Genomic DNA, 21,344 nt, shown 5'->3' with positions numbered 1-21,344 from the left:
TTTGTAAAAAGCACTTTACATTGAGTAAACAACCTCAAAGTGCTACAGTATTATTACACCATTTTTTTTAATGCATTTTATTTGTAGATTTTTTTTAAACTAAAATGTAAAAGAAATATGGTAAGTTGCAATAATTTCACTTAAAAATGTAGTGTATATTACTGTAAATGTAGTGTATATTACTGTAAATGTAGTGTATATTACTGTAAATGTAGTGTATATTACTGTAAGTGGAAAAACAGTACTGCTGTTTTTATAGTTAAAAAAACCGTTCAGTTGCCAGAATTTTACTGTAAAATGTATGTTAGTTTTTTTACTGTAAATAAAAAAACTGCAATTTTACGGTAAAATTTTGACACCTGAACGGCCAGTTTTTTTTGTTTACTTTTACCGCAAATCAACAAGTGTAGATTTTTTTGGTGTATTACTGTAAATGCCAAAACGGCACCACAGTTTATTACAGTAAAAAAAAGTAGTTTTTTTTTCATTTAGAGAAAAATGCTGTAAAAACCACAGTAAATTTGACCATGATAATAATAATAATAATAATAGATTTTATTTGTAAAAAGCACTTTACATTGAGTAAACAACCTCAAAGTGCTACAGTATTATTACACCATTTTTTTAATGCATTTTATTTGTAGATTTTTTTTAAACTAAAATGTAAAAGAAATATGGTAAGTTGCAATAATTTCACTTAAAAATGTAGTGTATATTACTGTAAATGTAGTGTATATTACTGTAAATGTAGTGTATATTACTGTAAGTGGAAAAACAGTACTGCTGTTTTTATAGTTAAAAAAACAGCTCAATTGCCAGAATTTTACTGTAAAATTTACGTTAGTTTTTTTACTGTAAATAAAAAAAACTGCAATTTTACAGTAAAATTTTGACACCTGAGCGGCCAGTTTTTTTTTTGTTTACTTTTACCGCAAATCAACAAGTGTATATTTTTTGGTGTATTACTGTAAATGCCAAAACGGCACCACAGTTTATTACAGTAAAAAAAAAGTACTGTTTTTTTTTTCATTTAGAGAAAAATGCTGTAAAAACCACAGTAAATTTGACCATGATAATAATAATAATAATAGATTTTATTTGTAAAAAGCACTTTACATTGAGTAAACAACCTCAAAGTGCTACAGTATTATTACACCATTTTTTAAATGCATTTTATTTGTAGGTTTTTTTTAAACTAAAATGTAAAAGAAATATGGTAAGTTGCAATAATTTCATTTAAAAATGTAGTGTATATTACTGTAAATGTAGTGTATATTACTGTAAATGTAGTGTATATTACTGTAAGTGGAAAAACAGTACTGCTGTTTTTATGGTTAAAAAAACAGCTCAGTTGCCAGAATTTTACTGTAAAATTTACGTTAGTTTTTTTACTGTAAATAAAAAAACTTCAATTTTACAGTAAAATTTTGACACCTGAGCAGCCAGTTTTTTTTGTTTACTTTTACCGCAAATCAACAAGTGTAGATTTTTTGGTGTATTACTGTAAATGCCAAAACGGCACCACAGTTTATTACAGTAAAAAAAAGTACTGTTTTTTTTTTCATTTAGAGAAAAATGCTGTAAAAACCACAGTAAATTTGACCATGATAATAATAATAATAATAATAGATTTTATTTTTTAAAAAGCACTTTACATTGAGTAAACAACCTCAAAGTGCTACAGTATTATTACACCATTTTTTTATGCATTTTATTTGTAGATTTTTTTTAAACTAAAATGTACAAGAAATATGGTAAGTTGCAATAATTTCACTTAAAAATGTAGTGTATATTACTGTAAATGTAGTGTATATTACTGTAAGTGGAAAAACAGTACTGCTGTTTTTATGGTTAAAAAAAAACGTTCAGTTGCCAGAATTTTACTGTAAAATGTATGTTTTGTTTTTTTACTGTAAATAAAAAAAACTGCAATTTTACAGTAAAATTTTGACACCTGAGCGGACAGTTTTTTTTTGTTTACTTTTACCGCAAATCAACAAGTGTAGATTTTTTGGTGTATTACTGTAAATGCCAAAACGGCACCACAGTTTATTACAGTAAAAAAAAAGTACTGTTTTTTTTGCATTTAGAGAAAAATGCTGTAAAAACCACAGTAAATTTGACCATGATAATAATAATAATAATAGATTTTATTTGTAAAAAGCACTTTACATTGAGTAAACAACCTCAAAGTGCTACAGTATTATTACACCATTTTTTAATGCATTTTATTTGTAGATTTTTTTTAAACTAAAATGTAAAAGAAATATGGTAAGTTGCAATAATTTCACTTAAAAATGTAGTGTATATTACTGTAAATGTAGTGTATATTACTGTAAGTGGAAAAACAGTACTGCTGTTTTTATAGTTTAAAAAAAACGTTCAGTGGCCAGAATTTTACTGTAAAATGTATGCTAGTTTTTTTTACTGTAAATAAAAAAAACTGCAATTTTACAGTAAAATTTTGACACCTGAGCGGCCCGTTTTTTTTGTTTACTTTTACTGCAAATCAACAAGTGTAAATTTTTTGGTGTATTACTGTAAATGCCAAAACGGCACCACAGTTTATTACAGTAAAAAAAAAGTACTGTTTTTTTTGCATTTAGAGAAAAATGCTGTAAAAACCACAGTAAATTTGACCATGATAATAATAATAATAATAGATTTTATTTGTAAAAAGCACTTTACATTGAGTAAACAACCTCAAAGTGCTACAGTATTATTACACCATTTTTTTATGCATTTTATTTGTAGATTTTTTTTAAACTAAAATGTAAAAGAAATATGGTAAGTTGCAATAATTTCACTTAAAAATGTAGTGTATATTACTGTAAATGTAGTGTATATTACTGTAAATGTAGTGTATATTACTGTAAGTGGAAAAACAGTACTGCTGTTTTTACGGTTAAAAAAAAACAGCTCAATTGCCAGAATTTTACTGTAAAATTTACGTTAGTTTTTTTACTGTAAATAAAAAAAACTGCAATTTTACAGTAAAATTTTGACACCTGAGCGGCCTTTTTTTTGGTTTACTTTTACCGCAAATCAACAAGTGTAGATTTTTTGGTGTATTACTGTAAATGCCAAAACGGCACCACAGTTTATTACAGTAAAAAAAAAGTACTGTTTTTTTTTCATTTAGAGAAAAATGCTGTAAAAACCACAGTAAATTTGACCATGATAATAATAATAATAATAATAGATTTTATTTGTAAAAAGCACTTTACATTGAGTAAACAACCTCAAAGTGCTACAGTATTATTACACCATTTTTTTATGCATTTTATTTGTAGATTTTTTTTAAACTAAAATGTAAAAGAAATATGGTAAGTTGCAATAATTTCACTTAAAAATGTAGTGTATATTACTGTAAATGTAGTGTATATTACTGTAAATGTAGTGTATATTACTGTAAGTGGAAAAACAGTACTGCTGTTTTTATAGTTAAAAAAAAACGTTCAGTTGCCAGAATTTTACTGTAAAATTTACGTTATTTTTTTTACTGTAAATAAAAAAAACTGCAATTTTACAGTAAAATTTTGACACCTGAGCGGCCTTTTTTTTTTGTTTACTTTTACCGCAAATCAACAAGTGTAGATTTTTTTGGTGTATTACTGTAAATGCCAAAACGGCACCACAGTTTATTACAGTAAAAAAAAAAGTACTGTTTTTTTTGCATTTAGAGAAAAATGCTGTAAAAACCACAGTAAATTTGACCATGATAATAATAATAATAATAATATATTTTATTTGTAAAAAGCACTTTACATTGAGTAAACAACCTCAAAGTGCTACAGTATTATTACACCATTTTTTTATGCATTTTATTTGTAGATTTTTTTTTAACCAAAATGTAAAAGAAATATGGTAAGTTGCAATAATTTCACTTAAAAATGTAGTGTATATTACTGTAAATGTAGTGTATATTACTGTAAATGTAGTGTATATTACTGTAAATGTAGTGTATATTACTGTAAGTGGAAAAACAGTACTGCTGTTTTTACGGTTAAAAAAAACAGCTCAATTGCCAGAATTTTACTGTAAAATGTATGTTAGTTTTTTTACTGTAAATAAAAAAACTGCAATTTTACGGTAAAATTTTGACACCTGAGCGGCCTTTTTTTTTTGTTTACTTTTACCGCAAATCAACAAGTGTAGATTTTTTGGTGTATTACTGTAAATGCCAAAACGGCACCACAGTTTATTACAGTAAAAAAAAAGTACTGTTTTTTTTGCATTTAGAGAAAAATGCTGTAAAAAACACAGTAAATTTGACCATGATAATAATAATTATTCTTCCGCAACTTTGCGCTGTAATTTGACCCCCTTAGCATGCTTCAAAACTCACCAAATTGTACACACACATCAGTAATAAACGGCAAAACTTTTTATCAAAAAACCAAACCCCAAAACTCAAAATTCCGCTCTAGCGCCCCCTAGGAAAAAAAAAACTAGACTGCCTGTAACTCCCACTAGGAAGGTCGGAGAGACATGAAACAAAAACCTTTATGTAGGTCTGACTTAGACCTAGATTTCATAATAGTATATTCTCGGGCAAAAATCAACAGGAAGTTGGCTATTCCCCCTTCAAGACAAAAAAGTACTAAAAACAGTAACTTTTGCCTCTTTGAGCTGTAATTTGACCCCCTTAACATGCTTCAAAACTCACCAAACTGAACGCACACATCAGGACTGGCAAGAATTGCGATCTAATAAAAAAACCTAACCCCAAATTTAAAAATTGCGCTCTAGAGCAATTTTTGAATAAAACGGAGAAAAAAACTGCTCCTCGGAAGAAAAAAATGACAAAACTGCCTGTAACTCCCACCGGGAAGGTCGGAGAGACATGAAACAAAAACCTCTCCGTAGGTCTCACTTAGACCTACATTTCATAAATTGACAACCCCCAGCAAAAATCTACAGGAAGGTTGCTATTCCCCCTTCAACACAACATTTTTGTAAAAACCGGTCACCTTTCTTCAAACATTATCTCCTCTGAGCGACTTTGTCGTTTCGGCTTCAAACTAACACAGGAGAGAGATTGAACCCTTCTGATTGAAAGTTGGCGAAAGAGTTTTGATACCGGCTCCGGTTTTGATTTTATGACCCTTCAAAGAGCCGCTGCGCTGATGGTGCTGTTTTTTCAAGAAGGCTGCTTAAAAGCAGGAAGCACCAGCGTGCCCACACAATGCAGACAAGGTAGGTACACTACACAAAAGTATTGGGACAATTCGGACTAAAAGTAGACAAAAGTATTGGGACACTTAGGACTACCACTGGACAAAAGTATTTGGACACATAGCACGAAAACTGGACAAAAGTATTGGGACACTTGGGACTACAACTTGACAAAAGTATTGGGACACTTATTACTACCACTGGACAAAAGTATTGGGACACTTGGGACTACAACTTGACAAAAGTATTGGGACACTTATTACTACCACTGGACAAAAGTATTGGGACACTTATGACGAAAACTGGACAAAAGTATTGGGACACTTACACTGCACAAAAGTATTGGGACACTTAGGAATACCACTGCACAAAAGTATTGGGACACTTCACACTAAAAGTAGACTAAAGTATTGGGACACTTGGGACTACCACTGGACAAAAGTATTGGGACACTTGGGACTAAAACTTGACAAAAGTATTGGGACACTTAGGACTAGCACCTGCCAAATACGCGGGAGTCCTTATGCAATGGGCCATGCGGGCCCTAAAAATAGATTTTATTTGTAAAAAGCACTTTACATTGAGCAAACAACCAGGGTGTACACCGCCTTCCGCCCGAATGCAGCTGAGATAGGCTCCAGCACCCCCGGGACCCGGAACGGGACAAGCGGTAGAAAATGGATGGATGGAACCTCAAAGCGCTACAATGTATTCAAAAAAAATTAAAAGATAATAAAAGTAAATACAAATAAAAACTAGAACTAGCACGCATATATATCTAAAAAAAAAAAAAGGCTTTTTTAAAAGCATCCACAGTCTGTGGTGCCCTCAGGTGGTCAGGGAGAACGTTCCACAGACTGGGAGCGTTGGAGCAGAAAGCCCGGTCTCCCATTGTTCGTAGCTTTGTCCTCGGAGGTTGGAGGAGGTTAGTCTGTCCGAAATCTATTGCTACTTTTACATTGCACAATTTGATGGATAATAAATAATTATTAGTAGTATTTATTTCTATTAAAAAAAATAGTTTGAATATTTGATCACATATTTTTGCATAATTAGACGATATTTAAGTTTGTGATTACATGGAGTACATATATTTAGTAAGAAAAGTTACAGTACTTTATTTGATACATATTATTTCCAGGCTTTCCAGGGCCAAATAAAATGAAGTGGCGGGCCACATTTGGCCCCCGGGCTTTGACTTGGACACCTATGATCTAGGCTCTTTGTGATTTTGACCTTAACTTGTACTTTTTGGGGTTCATTTTTGCATATCATTCACAATCCTTAATCGAGACAGAAAACATATTTTTAAATTTGTTTTATATGCATTCTAAATCGTAAATAAACGCTAGTAAAAGTCAGCTGACAAAGGAACCAATGAAAGTCGCTCTATTGCGCCAATAAAGCGCTCTAAAAACATTAATCAACAATTGATATACATGCTGTAATGTAGTATCTGCCACATTCACGATAACATGTAATATTGACATATTTTTCTCATTTTAAGCATACGCCTGCGTATCCACGGACGCTACTTCTACTCAAGGCAGTCTCTTCACGAGGGACAACTACGACTATCTTGGGACAAATGATGACCCCAGCACCTTATATTTTTGAGCCTGAACATAAGGAGGATTAGCTACAAAATCTGCAGCTTTAGTGAGACACTAAGCATCATGTAGCAGTAATGCTAAGTGCTAAACAAGAAATACAAACCACTCACTTTATGTTGTAACATGTTTCTATTTACACTGTTTTACTTTTTCTTCTGTTGTTTGGGATACTTAGTTTTGGGCGATACTACAAATTTGGGCGATCCAATATCAAGTAGTTACAGGGGCAGTATCGGTCATACCAATGCTGATACTGATACTTACAATTTTCGAGGGGGATTAAATCAGTGGTTGTCAAACTTTTTTCACCAAGTACCACCCCAGAATAACCTTGAATAATCTCCAAGTACGACCGTCATGGCCAACATTAAAATACAGTAGCGTAGCAGGCCTAAGTATTCATTAAAAACAAGGCAGAGGTTTTATTCAACAAGCATATTTAATATTTCTGGCCACCGTTTAAACAGTAACACTGTGTTTGAATATAGGAAAATAAAACACTACTTAAATCAAGTGATTCTTTGGAGTACCACTAGATGGAGCCCACGTACCACTAGTGAAGATCCGGTTTTTGATCACAATTATAACCCGACAAAAACATGCAATGGCGGTGCAACAATGTCAAAATATTTGAAGGATTTCCTACTATTGACTCTGACTTAAATTCTTTGGATTAAGTCCCTGGACATAGGAGGACTTTATTTTCTAAGTTTGTAAACGATGTAGAAAACACCGATCTAATCACTGTAGTTTATTGATTCTATGCTTGGTATGGGGGCGGTACCTCTGGATTGGCAGACCGGGGTGGTGGTTCCTCTCTTTAAGAAGGGGAACCGGAGGGTGTGTTCTAACTATCGTGGGATCACACTCCTCAGCCTTCCCGGTAAGGTCTATTCAGGTGTACTGGAGAGGAGGCTACGCCGGATAGTCGAACCTCGGATTCAGGAGGAACAGTGTGGTTTTCGTCCTGGTCGTGGAACTGTGGACCAGCTCTATACTCTCGGCAGGGTCCTTGAGGGTGCATGGGAGTTTGCCCAACCAGTCTACATGTGCTTTGTGGACTTGGAGAAGGCATTCGACCGTGTCCCTCGGGAAGTCCTGTGGGGAGTGCTCAGAGAGTATGGGGTATCGGACTGTCTGATTTTGGCAGTCCGCTCCCTGTATGATCAGTGTTAGAGCTTGGTCCGCATTGCCGGCAGTAAGTCGGACACGTTTCCAGTGAGGGTTGGACTCCGCCAAGGCTGCCCTTTGTCACACATTCTGTTCATAACTTTTATGGACAGAATTTCTAGGCGCAGTCAAGGCGTTGAGGGGATCTGGTTTGGTGACTGCAGGATTAGGTCTCTGCTTTTTGCAGATGATGTGGTCCTGATGGCTTCATCTGGCCAGGATCTTCAGCTCTCGCTGGATCGGTTCGCAGCAGAGTGTGAAGCGACTGGGATGAGAATCAGCACCTCCAAGTCCGAGTCCATGGTTCTCGCCCGGAAAAGGGTGGAATGCATCTTGGGTTGGGGAGGAGATCTTGCCCCAAGTGGAGGAGTTCAAGTACCTCGGAGTCTTGTTCACGAGTGAGGGAAGAGTGGATCGTGAGATCGACAGGCGGATCGGTGCGGCATCTTCAGTAATACGGACGCTGTATCGATCCGTTGTGGTGAAGAAGGAGCTGAGCCGGAAGGCAAAGCTCTCAATTTACCGGTCGATCTACGTTCCCATCCTCACCTATGGTCATGAGCTTTGGGTTATGACCGAAAGGACAAGATCACGGGTACAAGCGACTGAAATGAGTTTCCTCCGCCGGGTGGCAGGGCTCTCCCTTAGAGATAGGGTGAGAAGCTCTGTCATCCGGGAGGAACTCAAAATAAAGCCATTGCTCCTCCACATGGAGAGGAGCCAGATGAGGTGGTTCGGGCATCTGGTCAGGATGCCACCCGATCGCCTCCCTCGGGAGGTGTTTAGGGCACGTCCGACCGGTAGGAGGCCACGGGGAAGACCCAGGACACGTTGGGAAGACTATGTCTCCCGGCTGGCCTGGGAACGCCTCGGGATCCCCGGGAGGAGCTGGACGAAGTGGCTGGGGAGAGGGAAGTCTGGGCTTCCCTGCTTAGGCTGCTGCCCCCGCGACCCGACCTCGGATAAGCGGAAGAAGATGGATGGATGGATGCTTGGTATGGTTCCGGTCGATATTTCTGTCAATCCGTCCACCGTGTGTCGTGTAGCATGTCCTCCATAGTTTCTCTGCCGCCATAGAGGTGAGGATTGCTTTCTTAGGAGTGGTTTTGCACCGTGGAGGGACGTTAGCCAGAATGCCACAGTGATTTGAGGACATGTTCGGGACACAGCTCGAACGTGTGGTCAACATTCATTATCACGATAGAACGATGGTATCAAAAACTCCATTTATATCGTGGATATCGCGCAAACCTAAGCTGTGGTGTAGGTGGAGAGTGAGATGGTGGTGGTGGTGGTGGAGCGAGGTGAAGACCAAAGCAAACAGTGAAAGGCTTCTCTTTGTTCCCCGCGTTGGCGCCCATGCTAACATCCACAAGTGCCCCCTGGCAGCCACACTGACGCCATTCAGGTCCAGAGGGGGAAAGTGTGTGAAAGGGGCATGTGGCCAACACTGCAATCAATTTCACACTCTCTTCTCCACTCTTCATCCTCGTCTTCCTCCTGTTGTCGGACGGCGAGGGCACGCCGGATGAAGACGATGAATGCAAAGTGATGAGGTGGCTTGTTGCCAGAGACCCCCGTGTGCACCCCTTTAACCTCCGCCGCAGAAGCGATTGAGTCCGACATCTTCATATTTATTAACCTTAAACCTCCTCCTGTCCTCATGTGCTCCCCTCAGGACGTCCCCCTTCAGGTGGAATACAGGTACGAAGGAGCGTATGCTGATCAAGGTGACGGACAGGGAGCCCAGCTTCTTGGCCCACCAGGGTAACGGCTACTCTCCCTGCGACCCCCCCACACCAGGAGCCCTGTCGGGAGGGGGCACGGCATCGCGGACCCGCCGTTCTTCCGGAGGCCACCCGCCCTCGGAAGCCGACGGCTCGCCCGTCCTCTATGCCGAGCGCCGCCACTCCCCCTTCATGAAGCGGGCAGAGCTGGGCGGCACACAGCGCCGCTCGTCCGCCGACTCCCAGCCTTCGTCGCCGCGCTACGCCTACGAGCCACCGCTGTACGAGGAGCCGCCTTCCGAGTACCAGCCCCCGCCCATCTACGAGGAGCCTCCGTCTGACATCCACCTGTCCGACTCCTCCTTCTACGGCACAGGCAAGTCCCCTGCTCGCAAGACTTCGGCGCCGCTCTACCACTCCCCCAAGCAGTCCCCGTACGGCCAGCTGGTTCTGACCCGCCAGAAGTGTCCGGAAAAGACACAGAGTCTGGAGTACAGTCCTGTGGGCAAGGAGTATGTCAAGCAGCTGGTCTACGTCGAGCAGTCATCCTCCAGCCCCCGCTTTAAGACCACCGACCGCATGCTGCGTTACGGGACCACCGGAGGCTACGGCGGCTCCTACGGGGGCTCCTACACTCTGCAGCACAGCCAGTCTCTGATCAGGGATCCCCGCCTGCTGCTGGACTACAGCGGCGAGGGTGGCGAGGGGGGACAGAGGCTGCTTTATGAGGACTCGGTGTCCTGGTCCAGCCACACTCACTCCCTGTCCTCGTCCTCCGCCGGCCCTTTCTCTCCCGGTGGGAACCGCAAACGAAAAAGCCGCAAGCCGTCGCTTCCGCAGGAGCTGGCCCGCTGCGGCGCCCCTGACGGGGACTTGGTGGGCACGGCGTCGGAGGCCATGCTAGCCCAGGCCCGGCTGGCCTGGGAGGCGCAGCAGGTGATGAAGCAGCGGAGCAGCTGGGACTCGGACCAGGGATGCGGTCTGCAAGGCTCCAAGGACGGATACGAGAGCGACGGCGCCGTACCTCCGCCCCTGCCGGGCCCCGTGGTGAGGGCCTTCAGCGAAGATGAGGCGCTGGCCCAGAGTGACGGCCACCACTGGAAGCGCAGCACCTTTGAGAGGCTGGGCTTCCCCCAGGCCCTGCTGGAAAAAAGCCTTTCAGTCCAGACCAGCCTGGCGTCCCCCGAGCCCTACCTGCACCCGTCACAGGTACTGACGCATGCTGGGAGTTTGCAGGACTGACCCTACAAGACTAATAACATTTCTTGAATGGCATTCTTCATTTTCTGTCTAGTCGGAGGACCTCGGCGCCTGCGCCCAATTCGAGGCCAGCCGCAACGCCAGGAACATGATGCCGAGCGCCAGCTGTGGAGTTTTCCCAGAATTCACCCTGAGAAAGCCCTCGTCTGAGACCGACATAGAGAACTGGGCGTCCAAGCATTTCAACAAACACACGCAGGTACTCAAACCTACCACACCCTGCAGCTGCCATAACCACTACACAAACTACATCCATCCTAAACCTACTACCATAACCACTGAACAAACTACAACTACATCCATCCTAAACCTACTACCATAACCACTGAACAAACTACAACTACATCCATCCTAAACCTACTACCATAACCACTGAACAAACTACAACTACATCCATCCTAAACCTACTACCAGAACCACTGAACAAACTACGCTACGTCCACCGTAAACCTACTGGTATACTACCATAACTATATTACCATGTATAGCCATTATGCAATAAGTGCATTCACCAGACCGACTACCATAACCACTATACCAGGGGTCGGCAACCCGCGGCTCTTTGATCACTCTGATGCGGCTCAACAGCTTACTTGCTGAACCCCCCAATTTTCCCGTCAGACTTCCGGATTTCAGTGCCTCTCGCAGAAAAACTTCCGGGATTGATATTCACCGATTTTCACCCTTACGGCTAGAATAAGGGCGTGCCATGATGGTACAACATTTGGCGCCCTCTACAGTCTGTATTTACAGGTTACACTGACGGTGGTCATATAAAACAACTTTAACACTCTTACTAATAATGCGCCACACTTTGAACCAAAACCTAACAAGAATGACAAACACATTTCGGGAGAACATCTGCACCTTAACACAACATAAACACAACAGAACAAACACCCAGAATCCCATGCAGCCCTGACTCTTCCGGGCTACATTATACACCCCTGCTACCACCAAACCCTGCCCCCACCCCAACCCTGCTCCCTCACACATCAAATGAGACAGAAAAAGAAGTGGCATAAAACACGTCCTAGCATACTTGCCAACCCTCCCGAATTTTCCGGGAGACTCCCGAAATTCAGCGCCTCTCCCGAAAACCTCCCGGGACAAATATTCTCCCGAAAAATCTCCCGATTTTCAGCTGGAGCTGGAGGCCACGCCCCCTCCAGCTCCATGCGGACCTGAGTGAGGACAACAGGGTGACAAGAACTAAATCATCCAGACTAGAGATAAATTGTATTATTATGTTCATTTTACCTAAAAATAAATATATTTATTAATTAAAAAAAACAAAAACTAAATACATTTTTTTTAAATATTTTGCTAAAATCATCAAAATTAATTGTATTTTTATTTGTATTTTTTCCTGACTCCTTATTACATCAAGCCATAGAATTATACATTAAAATAAACATATTTGAAATAATTGATTTTAAATTATCATAATAATTCATTTAAAATGACCATATTTAATTATTAAAATAATTGCTTGTTTATCAACAACTTTAGCATTTTATTCATTACATTTTGAAGCTCTCAGAAGCCAAGTTATGTTATATTCCTTAAGATTTATTTATGCAAGTTTGAAGTATCAATTATCTAAACACAGTTTTGTTTGCATATTTTCAGGATGTAGATATATATATATATATATATATATATATATATATATATATATATATATATATATATATATATATATATATATATTAGAGATGCGCGGTTTGCGGGCACAACCGCGGAGTCCGCGGATTATCCGCGGATCGGGCGGATGAAATTAAAAAAAATTAGATTTTATCCGCGGGTCGGGTGGGGTCGGGTGGGGTCGGGTGGTTCAAATTATTTAAAAAAATTAGATTTTAAATAGATTCAGGCGGGTGGCAGTTAAACCAATTGGTAAATATATATACATAGTTAAATGTTGTTACCCACATACGAAAAACGAGCAGGCACCTGCTCCATATGCCACAACAGAAGAAAAAAAAAAAAAAGAGATGGACACTTTTACGGAGCGGAGAAGGGACGCCTCGCCGGGGTCCGGGACCGAGGCCCCTTCCCCCGAGAGGGCCACACCGGGAGCCGTAGCTGAGGCGATCCGCGAGAAGGGCCCGACGCACGTCCAGGGTCACCACCGCACCGACACCCCGCCTCGTCCGCCTTCACCGCGGCCGGCGTCACGCGCAGCAGGTAAGCAGCTTACCTGCCCGCCACCCCCGTGGCCGGGGGCTCGTAACAGGGGTCACTCCGCGCGCTCCGCCCGCGCAGCTTACCTGCCCGCCACCCCTGTTGCCGGGGGCACGTAACAGGGGTCACTCCGCGCGCAGTGCGCTCACGAAAGGGGTGGGGCTCACCCTGGTTGATATAGACAGCAGGACGGTGGCCATGGAAGTTGGAACCCGCTAAGGAGTGTGTAACAACCCACCTGCCGAATCAACTAGCCCTGAAAATGGATGGCGCTGGAGCGTCGGGCCCATATACCCGGCCGTCGCCGGCAGCGAGACGCGCTTGGAGGTGCGCTCAGCGCGGCTCCCATATGATTGCGCACTGGTGTGTGTCTGGGTCGTGACAGCGTGGCACGCGAATGTCTGTGCTGCATTGGATCAGTCTCCTTTCTTTAACAGGCAAAAGCTTTATAACCTCACTAATGCCTTGCATCGTCTATATTAGATATATAACAACGGGCGGGTGCGGGCGGATGCGGTTCTGATCAAATGTTAGATCGGGTGGATGGCGGATGGTTGACGACTTTCTGATGCGGTTGCGGATGAAATAATTGCCTATCCGCGCATCTCTAATATATATATATATATATATATATATATATATAAATATAATATGTATGAAATACTTGACTTGGTGAATTCTAGCTGTCAATATACTCCTCCCCTCTTAACCACGCCCCGCCCCACCCCCGACCATGCCCCTACCCCCCCACCTCCCGAAATCGGAGGTCTCAAGGTTGGCAAGTATGCGTCCTAGAAAGTCGGAGAAAGTTATACATGTAAACAAACTACGGTGAGTTCAAGGACCGCCATAATTAGTAGGACAAAACGGCGCTCGCCAAATACTCGAATCAGTGACGCATGTTTAATACAAACAGTGTGCTTTATAACAATTAGGGAGGTTTGTGTCATGTTTGTCCTCCTACAGAAACCATATTAAAACAAAAAATAGATTTTTTTCCCCTCATCTTTTTCCATTTTTCATACATTTTTGAAAAAGCTCCAGAGAGCCACTAGGGTGGCGCTAAAGAGCTGCAGAGCCGCGGGTTGCCGACCCCTGGTCTAGTCTCTTACGTGAATGAGATAAATAATATTATAATGTGGTAATCGTTTCACACATAAGTCGCTCCTGAGTATAAGTCGCACCCGCGGCCAAACTATGAAAAAAACTGCCACTTATAGTCCGGAAAACACGGTCCAGTCACCACAGCCCTGATACCATAACCACTATTTAAAACCTGCATAGGGTCTGTTCAGAAGAAAGGTGTCCATCGCCAACATGCTGGCGTGGAGCAGCGAGCCCATCAAAAAGCCGATGATTGTCACGTCGGACCGCAGCGTGAAGAAAGAGGCGGTGGACATCTTCAAGCTGATCCAGACCTACATGGGGGACCGGCGCACCAAAGTGGACCCCTCAAATGTGGCCCTGGAGGTCTGTCCTAACAAGACGCCACCACAGCATCTGGAATTTTGTTTCATGTCGTTTCTGTCCCGCGCGTTTACGCAGGTGGTGGTCCGCGGGTGGAGCAACCAGGGCTTGCGTGACGAGCTCTACATCCAGCTGTGTCGCCAAACCACGGAGAACTTCCGCTACGACAGCCTGGAGCGCGGCTGGGAGCTGATGGCGATCTGCCTGGCTTTCTTCCCCCCGACCCCGCGCTTCCACAACTACCTGGAGGGGTACATCTGCCGACACATGGACCCCCTCAACGACACCAAGGGTACACGCGACACTCTTTGACAGCACAGACCTCCTCTTAGCGTTTGGTCAACACAAAATACCACACAACGTGACCGTCTATCATCCATGTTGTCGTTAGCTTTCCCTCAGCTCGCTGGTTGCCAACTTCCAAACAAATAGAGGAGTTATTACAGGCTGCTGTGCCTCCCTCTGCTGGCCAAACTAGGAACAACACTCACTGGCTTACTTACTTTACTTAGTCCTCTTGCACTTCAGGGCGCGTAGAGCCGACCATAGCAACCAGGTCTCTCCATCTGGGTCTGTTGTGAGCTTGTGCCATAGTCACATTGCAGGCCTTAAGGTCCTGGGCTAATACATCCAGCCAGCGAGTGCTGGGGGCGCCTCTAGGGCGTCTCCAGCCAGCGAGTGCTGGGGGCGCCTCTAGGGCGTCTCCAGCCAGCTCGCTGCGGGTTGAAGTCCAGGATTTTGCGCGTGGGGTGTTCCCCCTGGCAGGCGGATGACATGGCCATACCAGCGCAGAGGCTGGGAGCTGTTGGGTTAGCTCTCTTAGGGTCTTGTTGGTGACATGCTGGCTCCACGTGATGCCTTCTATCCTCCTGAGGGCTCTGGAATCAAAGCCATCCAGCCTGGCCGCCAGGATGTTATTCAGCGGCCATGTTTCCGAGCCGTACAGAAATGACAGAGATGACAGAGGAATTGTAGACCCTCAACTTGGTGTCCCGAGATATGTGCCGGTGTCGCCACAACGGTCTCCACAAGGACTGCATGACGGAGGCTGCAAAGGCGCGACGGCGGTCCACCTCTCGTTTGAGGTCGCCGGTGTTGGTGACTGTCGAGCCGAGGTATCTGAAGGTAGGGACAAAGTGGACAGGGGTATCCTCAAATAAGAAGGGTGGTGGGTCTGGTCCATCGCCGATATGCATGAGTTCGGTTTTGGACCAGCTGATTTTCAGGCCGAGCTGAATCAAACACACCGAGGGCCTCCCTGAGCTGGTCAGCGGTCTCACTGAACAGGGTGGTGCCATCGGCGTATTCGAGGTCCTTTAGGGTGTAGTTTCCAAGTGACACCCCGGGGACTCGCACACAGACTCTGGACATCAGGTGGTCGATGACACAGTTGAATAGTTCTGGTGCGGCAAAACAGCCTTGCCTGACCCCGCTGTTGATGGGGAACCACTCAGAGTCTTTACAGCTCACACGCACACAGCTTTCTGCACCCTGATACAACTGGTGATTTTAGTTGGGACTCCGAGGGACTTCAGGATGTTCCAGAAGGACCCGTGGTCCACAGTGTCGAAGGCAGCCTTAAGGTCAATGAAGGCAATGTAGAGGTGCCGGTCCTTTCTGAACTCACTGGCTACATCATTTCAATGTAACAAAGATATTTGTTTTTGCATGTTTGACCGATTTATTTAGCTATATGAGAAGATCGAATCATTAAAAACAGCTTTCTGCCCTGCAAGAACTTTGTTCCCGCTCAGAAAATATATGACAGCGTACTTGTGTTCCTCCTCAGGAGTAGCCATCAGCAGCTACGCCAAACACTGCAACAGGAAGTTGACCAAGGCAGCTCTGACCGGCGCCAAGAAGGTATCCAACTCCGGACTCTCACAGTCCACAATCCTGCTGGTCTCCCAGCTGACGCAGATGGTTAACCTTTGTTCTCCAGGGTCTGCAGAAGCCATGCTTGGAGGAGATCCAACATGCCAGGAACGCCATCTTCAGTCCCTCCATGTTCGGCTCATCCCTGGAGGAGGTCATGGCCTTGCAGAAGGAGCGATACCCGGACCACCAGCTGCCCTGGGTCCAGACCCGCTTGTCCGAGGAGGTTCTGGGCCTAAACGGGGACCAGACGGAAGGCATCTTCAGGTGAGCTGTTTAGCAGGACTGTTGATCGTTGGCCACTAGATGGAGCCACTTTGATTGTGGGAATGCTGTAACTTGGTGCTTGGCATATGCTAACTGTTAACCCGTACACCTCAGTCGTGTAACTTGGTATGTGACGTATGCTAACTGTTCGCATGCTAATGGTAGCTACCTTTATTTTTAGCTATTTTTGCAGCCGTACACCTACAAAACTGTTTGATAGCTGGCCAGTAGACGGAGCCACTTAGATAGATAGATAGATAGAGAGATAGTGTTGCGTTTTGGACCAGTTGTTCCTCCCAGGGAATTCAAGTCACAAGTCGCTCCCAAGCTCTTTACGACACTTAAAGCTGAGTTGAAAAACCACCAGAGACAGAATAGGTATTTTGTAATATATTTGCAAAGCTTTGCAGATATACATTTGAGACCAGTCCAGCATAGAACATTCAATTGCGCCCCTAAGATCGTCTGCCCCCCGAAACACCCTCTCCCCTCTTAAGTCCCTGGCAGTCCTGTGTCTCCAGCCAAAACAAATGCTTATTATCGCTCTCTCTAACATTCCTCATTCAAGGTTAAGCACACCGTTTTGCAGACAACCAAAAGACCACAATTGGAAGAAAAACACTAGCTGTTTTGTAATATGATTATGAAATAAAAAGAAGTAACACTTAAATTCGGATATATGTAAATATCTGCCTCCGACAATTGATAGATAGATAGTACTTTATTGAGATACCATCTGTTTAGTTTTGTGAATGCCATAACTTGGTACTTGACATATGCTAACTGTTAATATGTTAAAGTTTGCATGCTAACTTTTTTAGCCAAACTTGCCCTCGTACATCATCAGTCATAGAATTTGGTACTTGACATTTGCTAACTGTTAGCATGTTCACATTAGTGACCTTTTTTTAGCCATGTTCGCAAGTGTACACCATAGTCATTACACTTTGTATGTGGACGTTAGCTTTAACTTCGTATGAGTCATACTGTATACTAACTGTTAGCATGCTAATGTTAGCTACCTTTTTTTGTTGCCATTTTTGCAGGCATACACCTACAAGACTGTTTGATAGTTGGCCACTAAATGGAGCCACTTAGACACCATATGTTTAGTTTTGTGAATGCCATAACTTGGTACTTGTCATATGCTAACTGTTAGCATGTTAACGTTAGCGAACTTTTCTTAGCCATGTTCGAACAATTTCCCTTGTGGATCATTAAAGTTTGTCTGAAGTTTGTCTAAGTCCAAGTGCACACCGTAGTCATTACACTTGGTACGTGACACATACCGTATTTTCCGCACCATAAGGCGCCCTGGGTTAAAAGCCGCGCCTTCAATGAACGGCATATTTCAAAACTTTGTCCACCTATAAGCCGCCCCGTGTTATAAGCCGCATCTAACTGCGCTAAAGGAATGTCAAAAAAACAGTCGGATAGGTCAGACAAACTTTAATAATATATTAAAAACCAGCGTGATGTGGGCGCGCATGGAGTCGTATATCAACATGGACGGAGCTGCGTGAAAAAAGCCACCCGGCCTCTTCGCGTAAACTTAAACTTACCTTAACCACTCGCTCATCTTTTCTTCATCCATCCCTTCGAGTTAGCTTTTATGATGACGCCGGCTGGAAAGGTCTCTTTTGGCAAGGTCTTCCTTTTGAATATCACCATGGGTGGAAGTTTCTGGCCATTAGCATGGCAAGCTAGAACCACAGTGAAGGATGACTTCTCATTCCCTGTGGTGCGAATATTCACCGTACGTGCTCCCGTTGTATCCACAGTGCGGTTCACAGGAATATCAAAAGTCAGTGGAACCTCGTCCATGTTGATAATGTTCTCTGGCCGGATCTTTTTTTCAGCTATCTTGTTTTTACAATATGCACGGAAAGTAGCCAGCTTTTCTTGAAAGTCTTTAGGCAGTTGCTGTGAAATAGTAGTCCGTGTGCGGATGGAGAGATTGCGTCTTTTCATGAACCGGAAACCTGTCGCTTAGTAGGAGCCATTTTGTGGTCTTTACAGATGTAAACACACAAAGGAAATGAAACGTACGGTGATATCCGCGCGCTTTTTCTTCTTCTACGGGGGCGGGTGGTTGCTTACAGTAGAAGAAGAAGCGCTTCCTGTTCTATGGGGGCGGGTGCTTACCTTGGCGGTTGCTTGCGTAGAAGAAGAAGCGCTTCCTCTTCTACGGGGAAAAAAGATGGCGACTGTTTACCGAAGTTGCGAGATCGAAACTTTATGAAAATTAATCTTAATATTTATCCATATATAAAGCGCACCGGGTTAAAAGGCGCACTGTCAGCTTTTGAGAAAATTTGTGGTTTTTAGGTGCGGCTAATAGTGCGGAAAATACGGTAGTCTCATTTTGACGCTAATAGTATATGTTCTCCAGGGTACCAGGAGACATTGATGAAGTGAACGCCCTCAAGCTGCAGGTGGACCAGTGGAAAATCCCAACAGGACTAGAAGACCCTCACATTCCAGGTTAGACGTCAAACTGTCACATGCCGGGGGCGTACTCAACAGTCGAGTCCCGTCTGTCGTCCGCAGCCTCCCTGCTCAAGTTCTGGTACCGCGAGCTGGAGGAGCCGCTCATCCCTCACGAGTTCTACGACGAGTGCATCAAGCACTACGACAACGCGGAGGCGGCGGTCAACGTGGTGCTGGGTCTGCCGCACATCAACAAACTGGTCCTCTGCTACCTGGTCCGCTTCCTGCAGGTGTGTGGCGCGCAGCGCAAGCCAGCCGCACAAACACGCTCGCTTGAAAAATGCTCCCCTCGTATGTGCCGCAGGTGTTCGGGCAGCCCGCCAACGTGTCCGTCACCAAGATGGACGTCAACAACCTGGCCATGGTCATGGCCCCCAACTGTCTACGCTGCCAGTCGGACGACCCCCGGGTGATCTTCGAGAACACCCGCAAAGAGATGTCCTTCATCCGCGTCCTCGTCCAGCGGCTGGACACCAGCTTCATGGACGGCATCCTATAGCCGAAGGCGTTCGCTCCTCGGCCGGACTTTGCGGGTCACATGACTGCGTGCCTTCGCGTACCTTTTATAGACGTGCCTGCAGGGATCCCGTCCGCCTCTCTGGTCACGTGACTCGTCCCCCTGCTGTCTTGGCAGCTAAGGCTCACTGCCGCCAACCGCCTGAGGCCCCGCCCACATCCATATACCCCCCGCCCACTACTAATTTGTGAATGTCTTTGTGCGCCGTGTCATTGTTTACGACTGTGGCTTGTTTATTTCAGATTATTTAACATGTTGTTTCTTTAACTTTGTAATTTATTTTGTATTTATTTGATGCCTTTTTGTCGGTGTGTGTGTGTCCTGCTCACACATGTGCAATAGTGTGTGTGGTGACGTAGGCTCGGTGTACATGAACTGTACAGAATAGAGATGCGCGGATGAAATCAACTAGCCCTGAAAATGGATGGCGCTGGAGCCTCGGGCCCATACCCGGCCGTCGCCGGCAGCGAGACGCGCTTGGAGGTGCGCTCAGCGCGGCTCCCATATGATTGCGCACTGGTGTGCGTCTGGGCCGTGACAGCGTGGCACGCGAATGTCTGTGCTGCATTGGATCAGTCTCCTTTCTTTAACAGGCAAAAGCTTTATAACCTCACTAATGCCTTGCATCGTCTAGATATATAACAACGGGCGGGTGCGGGCGGATGCGGTTCTGGTCAAATGTTACATCGGGTGGATGGCGGACGACTTTAGAGATGCGCGGATAGGCAATTATTTCATCCGCAACCGCATCAGAAAGTCGTCAACCATCCGCCATCCACCCGATGTAACATTTGACCAGAACCGCATCCGCCCGCACCCGCCCGTTGTTATATTAAAGTTAAAAAAGTTAAAGTACCAATGATTGTCACACACACACTAGGTGTGGCGAGATTATTCTCTGCATTTGACCCATCACCCTTGATCACCCCCTGGGAGGTGAGGGGAGCAGTGGGCAGCAGCGGTGGCCGCGCCCGGGAATCATTTTGGTGATTTAACCCCCAATTCCAACCCTTGATGCTGAGTGCCAAGCAGGGAGGTAATGGGTCCCATTTTTTTATAGTCTTTGGTATGACTCAGCCGGGGTTTGAACTCACAACCTACCGATCTCAGGGCGGACACTCTAACCACTAGGCCACTGAGTATCTAGACGATGCAAGGCATTAGTGAGGTTATAAAGCTTTTGCCTGTTAAAGAAAGGAGACTGATCCAATGCAGCACAGACATTCGCGTGCCACGCTGTCACGGCCCAGACGCACACCAGTGCGCAATCATATGGGAGCCGCGCTGAGCGCACCTCCAAGCGCGTCTCGCTGCCGGCGACGGCCGGGTATGGGCCCGAGGCTCCAGCGCCATCCATTTTCAGGGCTAGTTGATTCGGCAGGTGGGTTGTTACACACTCCTTAGCGGGTTCCAACTTCCATGGCCACCGTCCTAGCTGCTGTCTATATCAACCAGGGTGAGCCCCACACCTTTCGTGAGCGCACTGCGCGCGGAGTGACCCCTGTTACGCGCCCCCGGCAACAGGGGTGGCGGGCAGGTAAGCTGCGCGGGCGGAGCGCGCGGAGTGACCCCTGTTACGAGCCCCCGGCCACG

General features: G+C 44.4%; 1 protein-coding gene across 1 annotated transcript in view; it reads left to right on the top strand.

Moving 5' to 3' along the window:
- Window positions 1–20,190, top strand: part of arhgap39 (Rho GTPase activating protein 39) — a 104,399-nt gene extending 84,209 nt beyond the window's left edge. The window contains exons 3-11 of the mRNA XM_061978434.1: window positions 9,640–10,897; window positions 10,983–11,147; window positions 14,420–14,605; window positions 14,681–14,894; window positions 16,392–16,465; window positions 16,545–16,744; window positions 19,137–19,228; window positions 19,295–19,464; window positions 19,539–20,190. Of these exons, the coding sequence (XP_061834418.1) occupies window positions 9,640–10,897; window positions 10,983–11,147; window positions 14,420–14,605; window positions 14,681–14,894; window positions 16,392–16,465; window positions 16,545–16,744; window positions 19,137–19,228; window positions 19,295–19,464; window positions 19,539–19,733 (2,554 nt within the window). The 3' untranslated portion in view covers window positions 19,734–20,190. The remainder of the gene's footprint in view (window positions 1–9,639; window positions 10,898–10,982; window positions 11,148–14,419; window positions 14,606–14,680; window positions 14,895–16,391; window positions 16,466–16,544; window positions 16,745–19,136; window positions 19,229–19,294; window positions 19,465–19,538) is intronic.
- Window positions 20,191–21,344: the final 1,154 nt, after the last annotated feature.

Source organism: Nerophis lumbriciformis, linkage group LG18 (genome assembly GCF_033978685.3).
Source record: "Nerophis lumbriciformis linkage group LG18, RoL_Nlum_v2.1, whole genome shotgun sequence".
In the NCBI taxonomy this organism is placed as follows: Eukaryota; Metazoa; Chordata; class Actinopteri; order Syngnathiformes; family Syngnathidae; genus Nerophis; species Nerophis lumbriciformis.
Note: the sequence above shows the minus strand (reverse complement) of the source record. Positions and strands in the feature narration are given on the sequence as shown.